This window comes from Asparagus officinalis, unplaced genomic scaffold, assembly GCF_001876935.1.
Source record: "Asparagus officinalis unplaced genomic scaffold, Aspof.V1 AsparagusV1_Un319, whole genome shotgun sequence".
NCBI classification, from domain to species: Eukaryota; Viridiplantae; Streptophyta; class Magnoliopsida; order Asparagales; family Asparagaceae; genus Asparagus; species Asparagus officinalis.
The window spans coordinates 20087-41740 of NW_017972584.1; the positions used below are offsets into that span (position 1 = coordinate 20087).

Genomic DNA, 21654 nt, shown 5'->3' on the forward strand with positions numbered 1-21654 from the left:
TACAGCGCAAGCATTATTTATTAAAACTTATTGCCCCATGGATCCCTGACTCTCACCACTTGACAGAGAAGGACTAGAGTTCTCTAGTCTTCGATTTTCTGTAGATCAGAAACTCTTGCTCAAATAGTAATCAGAAATTCCCAACCCAGAAGATTCTGATTTTCTGAAGATAGAGCTCGAAAGAACTTCAACTGATGCCACATCATCAACAAAGTTTACCCGAACAAAAAAAAATAAAAAGAAAAAAAAATCCAGCTTAACCACAATAATCTAGGACGCGCGTTCCAAGAAATTGAACCATCTTCTATATAACACTGTAAAGAAGTTCCTACTACTTCGATGGGTGAGAATGGTATATGACACATTATACAGGCATATGAAAAAACAAAATTGAAGTAAACTCATGTATGCACATAATTACATGATGCTCCCTTCTTGCAGTAACCACTCTCATGGAATTTGCAAATCCCTTGACCTTGGCCTTCCCCTCCTCTCGGAGGGGTTCGGGACCTACCTCCACGTTCATGATGCATCCTATCACCCTTGTGGCTTCTGCCACCACCGTGCCTTGAATCACCACCGTACCTCGAACCATACCTTGAATCACCCTCATAATTCAAATCATACTTCGATTCCCCTCCAGATCTGGAACCATGTCTCAAATCACCACCATATCTGGAATCATGTCTTGAGTCACACCCGTGCCTTGAATAGCTTCCATGCCTTGATTCATACCTCGACTCTCTTCCATGCCCACCTCTGTGCCATTGTTTGCCCTGGTCTTGTTCAGTGCCCCAACCAGAACCCTGGTTTGCTGTTCCCCAACCAGAATTCTGTCCGTTTTCTCCATCAGGGTTAGCGGTCATAATAGTTTCCTGCCATGATCCCCAACCACAATTTGGATTAGCATTTGCATCTTCTAGAACTTCGTGATTCATATTTCCAGCCACCTGGGCCAAGGTTCCCCAGCCTGTTTTCAGATTTTCTGCTGTCGATCTGATACCAAAATTCGCATCTTGTGCAGCTATACCCCAGTTTGGTTGTGATGCCGGAGTTGGAGATGGCAAAGACCACATAGAACCTCTTCTTGCATCATCTTCCAAATCACCAGTTACTACATGCTCAGGTTTCTGCATGATAGGTTCGGGTTTCAGGGCCTGACTCTGTTCCCATCCATCCCTTGAAGGTGTAGGACTGTGGATCTCACCATCAAGATCTTGATTCTCGACACAACCGGTGGGCTTTGACTCTGTCTCTCTTATAGGAGACATATTGTCCAGCGGATCACATTCCTTGATCAAACTGCTAGGCCTCGACTTCATTGCATCAGACTGTAAGCCACTAGATATATCCGACATCCCCAATGCTCTAGCTTCAGACCACCTCTTCCCATTATCAACTTCATCAAGCTGTGCTACAGGGAGCCCCTGCCTCTCATTACTTGGAGTTGGACTTGGGCAATCACTCTCAAAACACTGGCTCTTGCCGACAACACGACTTTGTTCGCTAGAAGAGGAGCCCAAGACTGCTGGATTACTAGGAGAAATAACACCCTTTACGGGGAAGACAGCTGAAGGGGCTTGCATAACATGTGAAGCATCAGACTGCTGATTCCGTTGAACATGAGGAGCAGTGAACCCAATAATTTGATTGGTTACATTTAGCGTAAGAGAAGAATTTGAACCCCAGCCACCACCTGGGACATCAACTGAATTTCGTTGAATATGAGCAGCATTAGATCCACTCATTTGATTTTCCACATTAGGCATAGAAGTAGAGTGTGTGTGCCAACCACCATTTATTCCAGTCGGTGGTGTATTTCCCCAGCCAATGCTCATGGGTTGAAAAGGAGTCACTGCAGAAGGTATTGTTGTTGCCCCCCAGCCACTGCCCATGGGATGAACACTCGGAATTGATGGTGGAGGTAATCCCCAGCCAGTGCCAATCATTTGAACCCCAGGAGTAGTAGGGGATGCAGCCATGTTAATGGTGCCCTGTGGAGTCCAGATTCCTCCATTTGGCTGCGTCGGGATTGGAAGAGTTGATGAACCATTTCCCCACTGATTTGTAGAAGAAGGCCGGTTTGATGGGCCCCAATTAGAATGCTGTTGACCATATCCGTGTCCAGTAGGCTGTGTCACCACAGGATTGTTTGGATTCCATCCCCCAGCATTCCCAATTTCCTGAACTCCAGTGCCCTGATATGATGCTGGTCCATGGGGTGTGCCATAAAAGGGAGAGATTGGTCTGAGATCGTTGTGAACTTGGGATTGTCCAGGCAAAGCATTAGGATCCATAGATGAGTCCCAGCCCCTCAGGGACATCCTACTTACCTCCCTTGGATTGGCCGCTTCTATTCTGTGTACTAACCCAATCACTGACTGCGAGGCCAACCCGTCAACATTCAGGCGCTCTTTGTCAACAATGTTAGTCCAGATGCTTTGGTTTGGGCTGTTACCCACTGAAGTTAAATGACTATTTTCTCTTCCACTACTGCTCTGGTCAGCTACAACTGTTGTAGGCTGACAATAGTTACTTTGTGGAGGCTCCCACTGTGGTAGATCTTTATCGAACCTCCCACTCAATGCATCAGTTAACAATACAGAATCTTCTTCATTTTCAGATGCTCTCCATATCTTCATATCAACTGGGAAATAACCAGTAGTATTCCATTTTCTTAACTGAACCATGGAAAATGGCCCCTGGATTTTTCCTGCAGGATCTTTGTAGTTCCATATTTTCTCTGTCTCGTTGGTATCCTCAGATAATGGAGCTTCTGATGTAGTTTCAGGTGTAACGCCATGTGATAGTCCAGGACCAATTTCAGATTGATTGTTATTCCAAACAGCAGCCTCCAAACCATTTGCATCTGTACCAGCTTCCCAGTTGCTGGCTCGGAGAACAACTTTTTCTTGTGCTTCTGTTTTGTCTTGTGCACCTTCCACCCTTTCGTTTCTGCTTGAATCCCACACAACACTTGAACCTTTTCGGCCACCATTCCAGTTACTTGAAGCAGCACCTCCCCTTCCTGGAGAGAGTAAATCTTTTCCCTTTCTAAAATGTGAATCCCTTGGTCTACTGAAGACATCTGCATTAACACAAGAAATCAATAGCATAAGTAAAAACTTATAGCTTACCATAGGAGAAGTAAATAAATGATGCAAAAAAAGGATGTCTAATGAGAATTCAGAAGGCAAACTACCTTGCTTTTTATCATCAGATTCTTCTTCATCAGCAGACTCATGGTCAGGATCCATTTTAGGGTCCGAATGTATTTTTGGAACTTCATTTAATCTCCGATTACGTTCTTCTGTCGAGTTCAGAAGCTGAAGCTTTTCTACACATTCTCTAAGCGTGAAACAGGGTTAAGGAAACCAAATCATTTGCTTCTGCTAAGATACACATTTCATTTATGAGAAGTAAAGCAGAATTTGATATCTAACTATTTTTCTGACCTAGTGTCGATACTGATTAGACAGTTTAAGAGAAAGATTACAAGGTCAAGACTGTAGAAACAGAACCCTCCAGTTAGTGTCCTGTCACGCTTTCAAAGAAATTATCTCGTTCAACAATTATCCCAAATTCTTACTTGAAATTTATGACTGACTAATGCCCCTAGGTATATCTTGATTACCAGATAATGTGTAAGATAAACAAATATTAGTAACAATAGCGATAGCAACAAGTAACATAACGAAAAGCTCAATCAAAATAACAACAGAATCTGACTGAGGATATTCCTTTCTACGGCCAGTTTCACTCGCACGATCACGTAGATGACCAATCCTTTGCTTCTCACTTTCCAACCACTGAAAAAAGCACAAAGTTAGATTATAAAAAAGAAAAGGATCCGTCTTTGAAGACAGGTATAGAATAAAAAAACATGATTTGAAATCGGCCAAACTTTGCTATAAAAGTTGGAGGGTACTTACATCATTGACTCTCACAGCTTGAAGGACCATGGCTTTTTCTTGGATATCTCCCTAAAGACACGGAAAAGGAAGGTTTTACAATTATACAAACACAAAAAAGTAAAAAATAAATAAAATTCAAATATTTAAACGAAATAAAAACTCTTGGTGTTATACAACAAGGAAGATTTGACCATCTAAGTTTACAATTTGAAATATAAAAGTATTACCACAGTGAGTCGATTTATTAATCCACATTTTATGCTTTGTCTTAAGCGCTTGCACTCTTCCTGTAAATCCATAAGAAAAAAGATCCATCAATCAGTACAAAGTAGATTTCATAATAACGAGAATATTGTAACACAAGTGTTGGCAATTTCCAACTCACTTAACAAATTAAAATTTTAAGAATAAACCAAGATAATAAATGTTGTCATTATCCACAACAACATTTTCTGGAGGACAAGAAATAGATATGCATCACTAGTTCCAGTTTGTAACTTTACAATATAAGTCGATGAAAATAAGTAGCGAAATCAATGAATTAGTCATTATCACAACACAACATTGCACATCACGCTAGTTCCAGTCTGTAACTTTACAGTATAAGTCGATGAAATAAGTAGTGAAAGCAATGAATTAGACTGTGAAATAAAGGAAGAGAACTCCCACCTTCTCTACTTCATAGACAAGTTATAGTGAAACTTGCTAGAACCTAACATGATTTATCATACAAGTGTCCACCCAAACTTCAACCTCCGTCAGAAACCCATTGAAATGATGTATACAGGATAACCAGCTAAGTGGAACAAAACACAGGGAACTAGTGAATAATTTTCTTAGTTCTACACTTTGGAACGTAGAAAATTTCCATAACTTTTTATCTTCATCAAAACATTTAACCCCCATTTTTCCTTTAAGTCTCAGATATTGTACATCGCCAAATTACCAACAAGTTATTCGTGTTTTTCTTTTTGTTCCCTAATGACACGTATGCAAAAGAACTCTAAAAAACTTGATTTTGGTGTTTAAACATTTTATATGATGTTGATTAGCTTAACATATGATTGTTTATTAAATAAGAAGGATTTGGCTGCAAATAGTTCATAAAAGTAGCCAATTTGAACGTTCCTAAAACTTGATTCTTGACCTCTCATTTCCTCACTATTTTGGCGGTCATGTAGATCATATGAATGGCGAAGATCCCATGAAGGATGGCCCACAATGAGGTTCTCATAATCTTCATATGAGGACAAGTTTTCAATGCAAGATCACATAAACACACACAAGTTTTCATACAATGCATGTCTATATATGCACAAATGGTAAATGGGAATCTATAAGGCCTCCATACATGTGCCCCATCCCATTAACTTACTACTACACAGTCATTTATTTAAGAGAGACAAGTTACAATATGGGAACAAGTCAGCTTTGTTGTAGGTTGTCGCCTACGAGTACGCATCGTATCAAAACTGGTTCTACCGTTCTGATTATGCGGAGCAAGCAGATTTTGCCACGCGTACACAAATGTGCTGTTAGCAAAAATAATTAACGGAGAGTTGGTTCTCACGGAAAGCATCAGTTAGCAATGCATTATCCAACAAAAAAAATATTTAAATATTTAAAAAAAACTTTTTAAGGACCCAAATGTCGTCTACCTTATCTCCTGTTATTCAACAAAAAATATTAACATATTTAGAAAATCCCTAAAAATCCCAAAAAGAAGCTAAAATTGGAGTTGAATGATGCGCGATCCAAATTCGTCCTGAGAAAACCACCGTGCCGATTAAGAATGACAAATCTGTTGTTGCTTCCAATTCTTGCTTGGTAAGATTCTAGAGATCTTCTAATTTTTGCTTAATTATTTGTCACGGTTTTTTTTTCTCTTCCACAACTTTAATCAAAATATTGTATATATCATCTAATTTGTCTTGAATATTATTGTAAAAATAATTACCTAATTGGAGATTATTTTTAAGTAAATTACTTTAATAAAAAAGTGTGTGTAGCTTAATAGTTGTATTTTCAGGAATGCTAAAAATATGGGTTCAAGCAGTAGCCATGATAAGTTTGAAGTTCACGATCAACATAACATACCTTGTGATCTTAAACTTTTGAAGAAAAATGGTAGCTTCAATTTGAATGAAAATATATCATCTGATATTGTGAATGAATCAGTGGCTGAGTTTTTGATGAAAAGTGATATTTCAAAGGCACAACCAAAAGTTGGTATGAAACTCTACTCAGAAAATGAATCTTATGAATTTTATAATTCATATGTAAAGGGAAAGGGTTTTAGTGTTAGAAACGGAAGCTTAGCTAAAAGAAGTGATGGAACAATTCGTAATCATCTTTTAGTTTGTAGTAAAGAAGGCCTACGTAAAGACCATCCTACTTACGTAACAGAGCAACCATATGCAATCGAAAGAACAAATTGTTTGGCAACAAATTGTTTGGCACAAATTGCATTTAGAGTCAATCATGATGGGACATGGTTTGTAAGTAAGGTTGTTCTTGATCATAATCATCCACTAGCAAGTCCGGATAAGGCTCACATGCTTAGATCACAAAGAAAAATTTTGCCCGCACGACGTGAATTAATTGAGTGAACGAATAATGCTGGTCTAAGACATACTCAAGTGTATGACTATTTTATAGAAGAATCTCAAGGCATCAAAAATGTTGGAATTCTTTCAATATATCAACATAATCACTAGCGGACTCTACGAATGGGAGATTTTGCTAAGGGAGATGCACAAGTTCTTTTAAACTTTCTTACGCTAAGCAATCAGATGATCCTGCATTCTTTTATGTTGTACAAGTGCATGATAAGGAGCAACTCACAAATATATTTTGGCTGATACACGTTCAATCATTGACTACAAATACTTGGTGGTGATGCTTCTTTTGACACTACTTCCAACGAAATATGGTATGCCTTTTGCTCCATTCATTGGCATAAATCATCACAAAAAACCTTCGTGTTTGCAGTTTGGTGTCGCGCTCCTCTTTGATGAAACAATCCCTTCATTTGTATGGCTATTTAATACATTCAAGATTGGAATGTCCGGTCAACAACCAAAAATCATATTTACAGATCAATCTTCCGCAATGAAAGCAGCAATTGAGATAGAATTACCAAATACATGTCACTGTCTTTGTTTATGGCATATTTTTTGTAAATGTTGCAAAGAATGCTTCTCATGTGCATAACTCGAACCAAAGATTCAAGAAAGAAATTAAAGGATGTATGTACGAAGGCGGATCCAAACAGAAATATTTTTCTCAATGGAGAAGTATGATTGAAAAATAGTCTTATAGATAATAAATGGTTAGAAAATTTATTTGAACCAATGTTTTAAATGTTGATCATTATGTCGGACATGTCGGTCAACATGGCAGATTTAGGGGCCAACCGACACGACACAGAGATTTTCATTGTGTATTGCGTTTTCAGGGTTCATGTCGGATATATCGAGGGACATTTCGAATATATCAGGGGACATGTCGAATATATCAGGGGACATGTCGGCCATGTCAGCTATTTTTTAGTCTGAAAAACTTTTGTTATATTTATCTAATCAGATTTAGGTTTAAATTCCTGATTGAATTAATATTGCTTTTAAAGATAAAACCCGATCAGTTAAAGGAAAAAAAGACCGAAATCCATCACTCCTCTTATCTCATTCAACATCTCATCGGTCTATTCTCCGAGCTGTTTTTTAACATCAATATTGGGTGATCTTCTCTCTCCTTAATTACCAACATCAGGCTTCTCTTTTCTCACTTCTTGCCTTCAACATCAACCCTAAGCATCATAAATTATTTACTTTTTATATATTTAGACAATAGAATTTATTAAGTATTCTTTCTCATGTGTATAACTCGAAGCTGAGATTCATGAAAGAATTTAAAGGATGCCTGTACAAAGGCGGATCCGAAAAAAACTTTCTTTCTCAATGGAGAAGTATGAATGAAAAATAGTCTTACAGAAAATAAATGGTTAGAAATTTTATTTGAACTAGTATTTTAAATGTCGACCATCATGTCAGACATGTCGACCGACATGACGGATTTAGAGGCCACCCAACACGATACAAAGTTTTTCAATGAATTTAAAGGATGCATGTACAAAGGCGGATCCAAACAGAAATTTCTTTCTCGATGGAGAAGTATGAATAAAAAATAGTCTTACAGAAAATAAATGATTAGAAAATTTATTTGAACTAGTGTTTTAAATGTCGACCATCATGTCGGACATGTCGACCGACATGACGGATTTAGAGGCCAACCAACACGATACATAGCTTTTCATTGTGTATTACGTTTTCAGGGTTTATGTCGGATATATCGAGGGATATGTCAAATATATCAACTGGATATATCAGAAGACGTGGACTATACCAATTTTTCAATCTTAAAAACTAAGTGATTTTTTTGTTATGTTTATCTAATCAGGTTTGGATATAAATTACTGATTGAATTAATATTGCTTTTAAAGATGAAACCCGATCAGTTAAAGAAAAAAAAGACCGCAGTCCGTCACTCCTCTTATCTCATTCAACATCTCATCGGTCTATTCTCCAAACTGTTTTTCTGACATCAATATCGAGCGATCTTCTCTCTCCTTAATTATCAATATCGGGCTTCTCTTTTTCTCTCTTCTTTCCTTCAACATCAACCTTAAGCATCATAAATTATTTACTTTTTATATACTTAGACAATAGAATTTATTAAGTATTCATAGATTTAATCTATGATATTATATTACACATATGCACATCATCTGATATGATAATCTGATATATTTTTCATATCACTTGATATATCCCTGATTTTCGCTATCCGACATGAATTTTAGCGGTCCGATGTGAACCTAACTCTGACATTTAAAACTTTGATTTGAACTTCTAGAAAGATGGGCTTTGAGGTATCATCGGAGCTCATTTTGTGCTACAATGACAACAACACGAAGAAGTGAAATTATGAACAAGCACTTCAAGATGTTTTTTAAAAGGAGTTTGACACTTACAAAATTTATCAAGCAATATGAAAGGGCATTGTGTCGATTTTGGGAGAAGGAACTATATGAAGATTTTGAGTCAAAACAGTCTAAGTTGGTTGTATTCGCTAATGTGCCTATGTAGCAACAAACAACAGAGTCATATACAAGGAACATGTACAAGAACTATGAAGAAGAATTCAAGGGTCACCTTACTTGCAAATGTGAATTTATAACTTCAAATGGAGCGATGATCACTTATAGAGTTTCAAGCCGAAATTCCTCGTCATGGATTGGTTAAACTTAATCAATTGGATATGACTATAAAATGTAGTTGTCAAAATTTTGAATCCATAGGGTATCTATGTTTGCACGCTTTGAAGGTTCTTAACCTTAACAATATATTTCATATCCCACATCAATATATGTTAAAGCGATGGACCAAATTTGCTAAGGATGGAGTGATGGAAGATAAATATAGAAAAGTTATTACTTCTGATAGTGAAAACATTTGTTATTAAGATATAGTAACTTGTGTCACAAGGCAATAAAAGTTGTCATGAAAAGTGCTTCTTCCACAAATACAATGCAGTTTTTTGATAGTTTGCTTAATAAAGTGACTCTCATGGTGGAGAAAATGATTCGTGATACAACACTAAATGAAGATGTCAACATTCGTCCATTTATGCGAGCGGGCATTACATCATCTGAATGGGGGGATGGATCAACATAATGAATTATTGTAAGAGGCATTGCATTAAAGCCTAAAGGACTTATAGCAAATCGTAGGCTAAAATGTGCACTTGAGAGGAGAAGAAAAAGAAGATTTCAGAAGAGCACTACCTCAATAAATGCAACTGTTTGTTCACAATTGTTGAATAGAAAGAAAATGTGATAGAGGTATATAATGCGTTATTTATATCCTCTTCTATTATACATAGCTAAACGATTATATCTAATTTGTTGTAAGAAAATAGATCAACTCAAAAGCTCATCTACTCGGGATAAGCCTAGAGAAGCTCTTGATTATTCTGAAGAAGCTATTCGATGCACTTGTCCTTTACAATCTACCATACACTGTCAGGTTTGTTCATTCCTTATTTAGATTTATTCCATCTCAAATTTTATGCCACAATGTTATTGGTAGTTGAAACATCTTACATAAATATTAAATACATACATGTTAAGAGTAATTTTCATGTGGATTTTGTATACTATTGATTGATTATTATTCACTAGTTCCCACCAACAGTGATTATGTTATTGTCTTTGGGCTTGTTTGGATTGAGGGGAATGAGGGTGAAGGAAAGTTAGAGGAACCATTCACCTTGTTTAGGAACACTTAGGAGGTGAAGTTAATTCACCCTAGTTCCCCTTGGTTCACCCCCTAATACTATAAAATTTGTTACCCCCAAATTGGGGTGTAACCACGGGGAAGGGAACTCCCTTCCCTTCCCTTCCCTTCCCTTCCCTTCTCTCAGTTTCCCTTAACTTCCCTTCACCCCCTACAAATCCAAACAGGCCCTTAGCATTTCAATTTTCCGCATAGAAAACAAGCAGTACCCTTTCAAGTTAACCTTTGATAATGATCAAGGTATGTGACAATTTGAGCTCTAAATCTCATTTTGTGACTTATTTTTCATATACTAATATAAGTTTATCTTTGTACAGACCAAGACGTTACCATTCAAGCTCAATATCTTGATAGTTCTGAAGATCCTACGTGTAAAATTAGCATCTTTACGCTCATATAAAGCTAGATGGTTTGCTTTTCAAAGCTTTGAAGATGGAAGCATATAAGGCTATTTTGAATCTTTTCCTTAAAAAAGACTATTTCGAATCTTTTTTGTATACTAGATTAGCTCTTGAGTACCAGCCAAATTTCTTGATTTCGTATTAGTGATATGGCTGATACTATGTATTCCATGAGTTTATTTCATTTCATATTTTAATTGATCAAGGTATATGAAGTCCAATTGTGTCAAAAAAAAATTGTTGTATCATTTGATTGATGAAGATGCATGTAATTTTATACTAGACCTTAAAAATTGATGTTATGCCTTCCAATTTTTCTGCCATGCATTAATAGATAAAATTACCTGTGAATGTTCATGAAGGTAAAAGGAAATCTGCTATATTCCAGTTCAGTTTCTCTACCATGCGTTGGTAAATAAAATTTTGAGTTTTAATTGGAAAGAAGTTATTCTGTCAATGTTCATGAAGATATAAGAAATAGATCAATTGATAAAGATACAGGAAAGTTCATGCTAGATCTTAAAAATCCATACTATATCTGTAAAGTTTCTATCATGTGTCCTGAGATAAAATTTTCAATTTTAGTTAGAGATAAATACTAATGAATGTTCATGAAGAATCATGAAGATAGTTAAGAAAAATTATTATGTTAGTTAGGATTTCAGTTTAGTAGTACAATAAATACTTCTCAAGACTTTATTGCACTTAAATACCATATAGTTTTCCCTAGTTTGCACTTATATACCCTCACTTGTTTTTTACAGCACTTACGTATCTAAAAGCTTTTAAGACTTACACTTATATACCCTCCCTTGTTCTTGGCAGCACTTATATACCCTAAAGTTTTTAAACTTGCACTTAAAATCCCTAAAGTTTTTAAAACTTGCACTTATGTATCTATATACTTTTTTTGTAGTACTTATATACCCTAAAGATTTTTAAAAGCCCTAAATTTTTAAAACTTGCACTTAAATGCCCTTAAGTTTGCATGACATAGGGTATATAAGTGCAAGTTTTAAAAACTAAAAGATATTAAGTGCAAGTTTAAAAAATTTTAGGATACAAAAGTACTACCAAAAAAAGTATAGATACATAAGTGAAATTTCTAAAAAGTTTAGGATATATAAATGCTGCTAAAAATAAGTTAGGATATACAAGTGCAAAGTAGGGGAAACTATAAGATATTTAAGTGCAATTAAGCCACCCAATCACAAGTCTTTGTTGTTTATGGCTTATTTTCATGTTTTTTTAATAACAAGAGATAAAGGTAGACAGCTTGGGATCCTTAAAAGATTTTTTTAGAATAATTTAATAATTTTATATTCGATAACGCGCTACTAACTCATGCTTTCCGTGAGAACCAACTCTTTGTTAATTATTTTTGCTACCAATGTTACAGAAGGCGCTAGACGGACTAGACGTTTGAGCCGGCGCTTAGCACCTAGACGCCTAGGCGTACGTCTAGACGTTTGGCTATTTTTTAAATTATTTAATTATAATAATTGATAATTATATGTATTAAATTCATATAAATTTGTAAAAAAAAAACAACAATCTTAGATCCACAATAAACGATGCATCCTTAAATACTAAATAGCCAAACTAACAAGGTTATAGAAAATGCTAAGAGGCCTGGGCGTTGGACCTATCGCCTAGAGCCTAGGAGGTTTTATTTTTTATTTTTTAATTACAATAATTGATAGTAAATGTTAATGCTATAGAAAGCTTAGGTGTCGGACTGGTGTCTCGGCAGATTTATTTCTTCATTTAAGTGATGGTCGAGGAGGTTTTGCTGAAGGTTGGAGGAAATAGTGGAAGTGTTCAAATTTGGTGGTTAAAGGAGTTTGAAGGAGGTTGAAGGACGTGGAGGTTGCAACACAGAAAATCACGATCAAAGCCTAAAGGGTGCAGTTCACGCAAGGAGATAATGTTCTCATAAACACTCCCAAAACCTAGGTGAGCAGTCTAAGTACCGCCTAGACGCTAGGCGCTAGTTAGGCGGTCTAGGTACCGCCTAGGCCTAGGTGTACGTCTAGGCGAACTACGGGGGGGCTTTTTAAAACAGTGTTTGCCACCATCACATTTGTGTACACACAGCAATACCCCCTCACTCCACATAATCAGAACGGTACAACCCGTTCTGATATGATGCATACTCATTGCCTATAGTGACCTTGCAAAGTCATGACAAGTATAGCATAACACGCCAACTCAGAAAAACTTCTATCTTCTATCAGGTGGACACTAGAGACTGATAACAAAAATCCAATATGTTCTTAATGATATCATACCGCTTTACATAACAACAAAAAGTATGCTACAGCTAAATAAGTTAATCTCAAAACAAGAAGTCAAGACCAACAAGACTGAAAGCACAAACAAGAAGAACTCGGTGCCATTGGGGGAATATATCAGTTACTTGAGTTTGGACAGCGCACAAAGTTTAACAATTAGCTTCCATGGACTCTTATGGATGCGAAACATCAAGATACCATTGCTTCCTTCGTTAAGATTAACTGGACAAATTTTATGTTTGAGCGATAAGTAATTGATGGAATGAGAAATGAGGTTCGTGTTGTTGGTTTCTTTATAGGCTCCAGACCTAGATATATGGTATGTCAATTGTTTAAATTTGTATCTTATTTTATCTCCTTTCAGTAGTCTTCTTCATTATCTACATCACTTTCTTCCGTACTTTCTCCCCTTCCTTGTGCTTCTGAGGCTGCTTTCAGTTTCTTAATGAATATAAGTGCTTTATCCATTTTTTCTCTCTCCTTACTTCCATTTCTGAAACTTCTTTCAGTTTCTTAGTGACATTCTGACTGAAAAATGATCTGCCTGAACAGTAGACTCACATGCTAAATAGGAAAATACTAAAAGATTCGAGCCAACTTAGCTTATGCATTTAGCTAGCCTGTTGTGGAATATATGAAGGTAATTCAAGCAAATACAATCTCCTGTGATAAATGGCGGGCACGTTGAACAAGTGAACATGTTTTTTCCATGCATATGAAATTCAGATTCCAAAGCCAATCTGTAAGGGTCCAACATCAATTCGATTATTACCGGCAATGAGGCAGGAAAATCCGCAATCTGATCCACTAAATAAAGGCATTTGGAGATGAGATCTAAAATTTTCCTTGAACGACTACAATTTTCAAAAAAGTGGTGACTAATCACAGCAATATAATTTATTTCAACTCAACTGAATTGACAATTTCCACATTTAGCTGGTAAAAAGCATATTGATTAGTGAAAATTCAAAACTAAGAAGACAAATGCACCACAAATAAAAGTAAAACACGGATACATGTGAGTGACACGACAAATTTGTAAAAGCTGGGCTAGGGGACATGGCTACACATACATGTATATATAATAATAATAATAATACATGAGATCAATATTACTTTTTTGTTTCACATGCTACGAAATAAAATTCCTATGGCATTTATATGCTTCTTTTGTAAAATAGATAGATCTATAAATTAGAAAAAAAAATTGCTTTTTAACTTCATATCCAAAAGACCCTTTATAATAATAGTCTAGAAGTGGATATGGGCTGAAACAAACCAAACTTAAGTCCAACAAATTTCAAGAATTGCATGTGAAGTGTAGAATATAAGTCAAGAAGTATATGACGTGTGTTTTAAATTAAAAATGTATTGTATAATTGAGTAAACATTTGTGTATGCAAATATTCAAGGAGCACCCACTCAAGTTTCGATGTTGGATATGCGTACAACACGGGTACGGCACCAAATAGAAGTACACATGTAACATAGAGTAAAACATTGAAGGATGCAACATTAGATGGAGACAAATCAACCCCATAGAGTTCTAATGATGATCATAGTAAATTTTTTATAATATAATTAATATGTTATTATCTTAAGTATTACAATATAAATACTAAATTATAATATTAAATTTTATAACATATTGCATATTATCTATATTATATTATTATACATTATATTACATATTTATAATATAATAAACATATACTAGTTATTTAATTTATGAAGGCTCTCAAATTATCCTATTTGCCTTAGGAGTGATGCAATTGATCCATGACAAAGAAGGGGGCTAAATTTTGACTTAGGGTGACAATTTCATCACAAATGAGATAATACTAGTATTCCAAAAAAAACCAATAACAATCAAAAGGAATTGTCCTAGTTCCATTGCCCCAATTAATAACATCATAAAGTAGTGATCCTAAAATTATCACCATTGCCCCCCCTCCCCAAAAAAAATTCCAATGAATAATTATGGAACACTTATTTTTGGAACCTTACTTTATGGTGTTATTCATTGGAACAATGAGATTGAGACTTCACTTTATCATGTTATTCATTAGGACAAAGGGATTGGGACAATTGCCCCACTTTTCTCAAAATTATCTCACTTCTATACAAATTTTTTGACCAATCTACAAAAATCGAGTCATTCTCGACTTCGAAACAATCATACCTCACTATGAGGAAAAGTGGGTTAATTTTGGAGAATTTATTTACTATATATTAAATATATATTAATTATATTAGAATATATAATATATCTTATTTATATTATATTATTGAATTCAACTATAATGTTAGATGATAAAATATTATTATAAGATATATTATATATTATAATATAATTAACATATATAGAATAATAGTAATTATAAATACATTAATGTTATTACCTAATATTTAATAATGACATTTAATAATATTGTATTAGATAGTATTATAATAATATTTATTGTCAAATATTATAATATAATTAAGGTATATTATATACTATAATATAATTAACATATATTTGATATATAATAAATGTATGCTCCAAAATTATCAGTGGGGTATGATTGTTCCAAAATCAAGAATGAGGCCATTTTGTAGGTTGGGTCAAAAATTTGTATAGAAGTGAGATAATTTTCGGAAATGAGATAATTTTCGGAAAAGTGGTCATTTGTCCTAATGAATAACACCATAAAGTAAAGTCTCAATCTCATTATTTTAATGAATAACACCATAAAGTAAAGTCTCAATCTCATTATTTTAATGAATAATACCATAAAGTAAGGTACCAAAAATAAATGTTCCACAATTATTCATTAGGAAATTTGGGGGATAATAGCGATAATTTTTTGGGTTGCTAATTTATGGTGTTATTAATTAGGGCAACGGAACTAGGACAATACATTTGGTCGTTAACAGTTTTCTAGAACATTAGTGCAACAATTATCTCATTTGGCGATAAAATTGTCACCCTTATGAGAAATTATAAAATGATAGAAAATAATAGTATATTAATATTATTATACTGTTATAATATAATAAAAATATATAATTTAATAAAATATTATGAGTTGAGCTAGGCTATTATAAATAATATCTAACATGCAAATACTATCAACCCAATTTTAAAACTTGGAACCCGGAACTGATACTTTGAACTGTGGATATGATCTACTACATGAACTATCTAGAAATAAAATTTCAAAGGATTTCAATATCATTAACCCATACATAATATGTCGTCAAATTCAACATTTCAGAATTTTCATAAAATTGCTTAATTCGTTGCCTCTTGATATATGATTCAAATCACGTTGAAATCCTTTGAAATTTTGTTTCTATGTAGATCATATGTTGTAGATCACATCCAACGGTTCGCATTTTCATTTTTGGGTTCTAAGTTTCAAAATTAGATTGATAGTATCCACATGTTGGAAACTATTAGTCTATTACTAGTAACCAAGCTCAACTCAAATATTATTATATACTAAAAGTTAATACATATAATTTATTAGTATAGTTAGTACATATAATTTATTCTAGTATAGTTTTGTAATCATTTATATTATATTACATTATAATATAATAATATACTATATTATATTGTAAAATTACAAATTAATATAATATACTATTATATTATATTATATTGTAACAATATAATAGAAAATGCATATAATTTTATATTATATTACAGTATATTATAATATAATAATATACTATATTATATTATAAAAATTATAAATTAATATAATATAATAATAGAATATACATATAATTTTATATTATAATATAATCGAATATATTATAATACATGCAATGTAATATATTATAATATTCTATAATACTTTATAATATATTTATTAATAATTTAAACATTTTGTTACAATGTTATGGTAATCAATATTGCATAGTATAACATAATTAATTATAATATAATGTAAACTATTAAAACATATATATCATAGGTTATATTAGTTAATAGTATTAAACATATTGTTAGTATATTATGATAATTATAATATGATATTAATATATTACCGTAAAAATATAACACGATGTAATATTATATTGTATTATATTGTAGTGTTATATATTATGTTACATTATACTATATCTATAATATATATGAAGTGCCACATGATCAATTGCCCCATTTAAACTATCTCAATCGTAACTTCAAGTTATTCCATTATCCCAATTTATCCTGCTTTGTCCCACTCAAAATGTCTCAATGGGTTAAAGTTTAATCATTCAAACAATCCTATCCACAAATTGTCCCAACCAATAACCCTCCCCCTGCCCCACCACTTAAGTTGTTAAACCAAAGCAAAATACATCCCAAATTTTCTTGGGTCCGCCATTTATAACCGAAGGATAGAAGAACACAAATCATACTTTTTTAAGTTTTAACTGATAAAACTAGGCCAGATAAAGACTTCTTAAATTTGTAGTTAAGGATGTTTGTTGTACGAACAACTATATCGTCAAGTTTATCAACATGTCTCAACAGGTTAAAGTTTTCTCATTGGAACAATTATTCTATTCCACAAATTGTTCCAACTAGAAACCCTCCCCCTGCGGCCCTGCCCCACCTCCTAAGTTGTGAAACCAAAGCAAAATCCATCCTAAATTTTCGTGGTCCGCCGTTTATAACTAAAGGATAGAAGAACACAAATCATACTTTTAACTGAAAAAACTAAGCCAGATAAAGACTTCTTAAATTTGTAGTTAAGGAGGTTTGTTGTACAAACAACAATACTGTCAACTTTCTCTCAGAATCCTGTCTAATAAGCACCCAACAGTTCAATAATAAAATCATCACTATAGCGACTAAGAAAATGTACAGCAAGACACACCACTTAGTATCATAGAATATGAAGAAATAAATTAGTATCCATAGACATAAAACATTGAGCCTAATTCTGTCTATAGAACAACACTACAAAATAGAGGTTCAACAAGTCCGAACAGTTATATGGGATGCGTGATAAAATGATTTAAACTGAAAGGCCTAAACAGACAAGAGAAATTGGCATTCCTAATATGTAATGCCCATATTAAATGAACCCATGAGGGGCAAAAAATAAATAGATCCCCAGATACGACTATGAGCCAGGGGAAAAAAGAAAAAAGTTATGTTGCTAGGACAGAAAAAGGGAAAGGGGGAGGGGGATGGATTTCTGAGTGCAGAAATTACCTCTGTGAAATCCTGATTTGAGACTGTGTCTATCGTTATAACCTCCTTCTTGTTCAGATTTAGTATTTCCAATATGAAGTCTGTGTTCTTTCTGCCTGTTTTATATTTTTCTGCGGCTTTAGATGTTCCTGCATCAAGCAAATTTGAACACTGATGAGAAAATGTATGACTGCCTACCTTTCCTACTAAGGACTTGACCCATCAATTATACTAGGACAGCTGAAAAATATCTTATGCAAAAATATTACCAACAACTTGCACAAGCCGATACATATCTTGCTTCTGCACTGCACTTGAAATCCTTATTCTTACAAAAGAACCAATTACTTTCTCAGTGAATTTATCTACATCATCAAGCAAATCCTCCATTAAGTTTCGGCGAAGGAAAATTAGGCTAATGTTATGAACATCTATAGCAGCATAATCATCAAGGTTGGTTTGTGGTTCTCTCTCCTCAACTTTTTTCCGGTTTCTTCGTCTTTTATCAGAAATCCCTTTAGTTGTTCCATCACCATACACATCAGCATCCATTTGACCAGAATCAGGAGCTGCCTCCTCATTGTCATCTGCGACGCCCTGTGAAGCATCTTTGATAAGAAAGTGTGATTCAAGAAGCTTGAGCATCTCAAAATGTCCAACTCTTGCTTTGCCGAACAAATTTTCAAGCCTCGTATCACAGATTATTTGACTTTTTCTACGAGGATCACGAAGGTTGTTTTGTTTTATATACTCAAGCAGGAGAGCCTGCACATCAAATTGAGATAGAACTGATCTATCACCTCCTTTCATGTGTGCCACTAACTCTAAAAGCTCCTTTGAAGCCCATTCAGTGTCCTCTGAAACGGATGCCGCTATGTTACCGACTTGTTGAACAGGGTGATCCTCCTCAGCTATAATTGCCCGAGAACGTCTTCTCAGTTTCTTCCTCACAGAACTGCCACCTCTGCGACGTCCTGAGGAGCTGTCTGAACTAGCCTCTCCTTCGTCGTTACAATTGTATAATTCATCAGAAGAAGAATCATCCTTGCGAGCATAAGAACCAGATCCTTTCAACGAATTTCTCGCATTTTGGAGCTCTTCTGCTGTCAGTGAAAGCCTTCTTTTCATATCAAACCAGTAATACTCCAACAAACACTCAAAACTACTTTTTTCATGAACATCCATTGCAACCTGTATGCAAACATAAACTATGAATAAGATCAAGGTCTTAAATGTTGGATGTCGGGTTCATATCGGATGGCTAAAATTCATGTCAAGGAAATAGGGGATATAACCGGGGACATGAAAAAAAATATCAGATTGCCATATCGGATGATGTGCATATGTGTAATATAAATATCATAAATAAAATCTAAACATACTTAATAAATTCTATTGTCTAAACATATAAAAAACTAAATAACTTGAGATGCTTAGAGTTGATGTTGAAGGAAAGATGTTAGAAAAGAGGACTCTAATATTGGCGGTTAAGAAGAGAGAAGATCACCCGATATTGATGTCAAAGGAATAGCTCGAAGAAGAGATCGATGAGATGTCTAAGCAGAGAGAGAAGATGATAGACGAAAATTACTTCGGTCTTTTTTTTCTTTTCCCTTAACTAATCGATTTTTGTCTTTGGAAGTAATATTAAGACAATCAAGAATTTAAACTCATACCTCATAAGATAACCATAACAAAAATTTTAAAAAAAAATTAGCCAATTTTTCAAACTTAAAAATCGGCCGACATAACTGACATGTCCCCTGACATATCCGTCCGACATATCTAACATGTCCCCCAATATATCCGACATGAAACCTGAAAACGTAATATGTCAAAAAGCTGCATATCGTGTCGGATAGCCGCTAAATCCAACATGTCGGCCGAGACATGTCGACCGATATTTAAAACACCAAATAAAATAGCAAGAAAAGAATTACCAAAAAATTAACACTACCAATTCTCGAACAATAGGCATGATAACTAAAATTTATGCATATGGAAATTGACGCATAAAAGGTCCACCAAAAGCAGTCTACATCTTAGTGCTCCTATTAATGTTTGATATTGCCATAGTGAGTTCATTGGATTGGAGGGGTCCATGAAACACAATAGGTAGCTTGTTAATCATGATGCAAACCACCACCATCGTTTCAAGATATATACCCCACAAAATGATAACAGAATAGGGGCTACCATTAACCAAACTCGGTGGCTTTTACTTTCTTGATTGTAGACTATATTGACAGCTGACCAACATTATCTGACCGATCAGTACACTAGACTTACAGAAACATAACAAATCTTTAACAACGTACATGATGTGATGTAATCATGCACAGAGAATGTAGAACTTCCCCAGCTCCAATTGGTACAGATAATAAATCAAGATGGTGGAGCACCTGCCTGGACTGGACATTTGAAATCTTCAAGCAAAATCTACCATCATTGTGTTTCACAAAGTCACGCCTGATGGGAAATGCAAGCCTGAAGTGTAATTGGTGCACGTCATCTATATGACTACATTGATACCACGGTTCATCCAAGAACTCAATGTAGAGTTCAGCAATGTAAAGGCACGTGAATCATATGGGGGGAAGGCATAAAGCACAAACAGAAGCATGTCACCCATACAAATGCTTGAAGTAACAAAACACAATTCAAACAGAATGATATTCAATATAGCAAAACCATACCCTGGACACTAGAGTTTTTCTTCCCCATCTACATTTCCATAACAAATATAAGGCAATGAAACACATATATGGATTATTTATAAGGAAAGAAAAAACCCTCTTCTTGTTGCCAATATATGTCCAGTCCTCGCACTCCAGAAAATTAATCAAATTAGCTATGTACACTTGTCTGACATTTTACTGCAACTAGTAATAGCAAATATATTCATATCGAAAGAGTCCTTAGTTTGAAACAGAATGAGGTAGATCAAACATCAAGAGATGTAATCATGGATTTCCAGTTGCAAAATGCTAGTAAAAGAAAAGACGACTTGAACTGTACTCTTAGCTAGAATTTATGCCCTACTCGCTAAAACCCCAAAATCCTGAATTCATACATAGGTAAGGGAAATGCCAACTTCAAAGCAGGAGTATGGATCTTTTAAAATTGACAAACAAGAGGTGCAATTTCTAGTAGTGTTCAAGTAGAAGCTCACCTACTAATGCCAATAATTTGAAGAAAACCAATCTTTCTCGTTTTCCTGGGCGCAAGCACCAAAATAAATCCGCCATATCACTGTCAGACATTTATGACTAGATATCCATATATATCTCTTTAAGACAGTTATTGCTGTCAACATCTCAAGTACTAGCTTTTGCGGACCAACTAAAACTACGCAGGTGACAAGTCACAATGAAACAAACTATCTAAATTTCTACATAATTTTGATCAAAAAGTCATAATAAACGAACCATAGGAAGCAATGACATTGTCAAGTACATGTGAAAAAAAAAGCCAAAAGATTAAAAAAAAGATAAAAAAGAGAGCGTGGAG

The 21654-nt window shown here is 34.5% G+C and overlaps 1 protein-coding gene across 1 annotated transcript in view; it reads right to left on the bottom strand.

Moving 5' to 3' along the window:
- Positions 1–236: 236 nt before the first annotated feature.
- The window catches only part of LOC109827606 (zinc finger CCCH domain-containing protein 19-like), a 39234-nt gene continuing 17816 nt past the window's right edge, over positions 237–21654 (bottom strand). Inside the window, exons 5-11 of the mRNA XM_020394621.1 lie at positions 18414–19335; positions 18166–18293; positions 4142–4201; positions 3933–3983; positions 3739–3809; positions 3203–3354; positions 237–3088 (exon numbers count right to left, since the gene is read on the bottom strand). Coding sequence (XP_020250210.1) covers positions 402–3088; positions 3203–3354; positions 3739–3809; positions 3933–3983; positions 4142–4201; positions 18166–18293; positions 18414–19335 — 4071 coding nt within the window. The 3' untranslated portion in view covers positions 237–401. The remainder of the gene's footprint in view (positions 3089–3202; positions 3355–3738; positions 3810–3932; positions 3984–4141; positions 4202–18165; positions 18294–18413; positions 19336–21654) is intronic.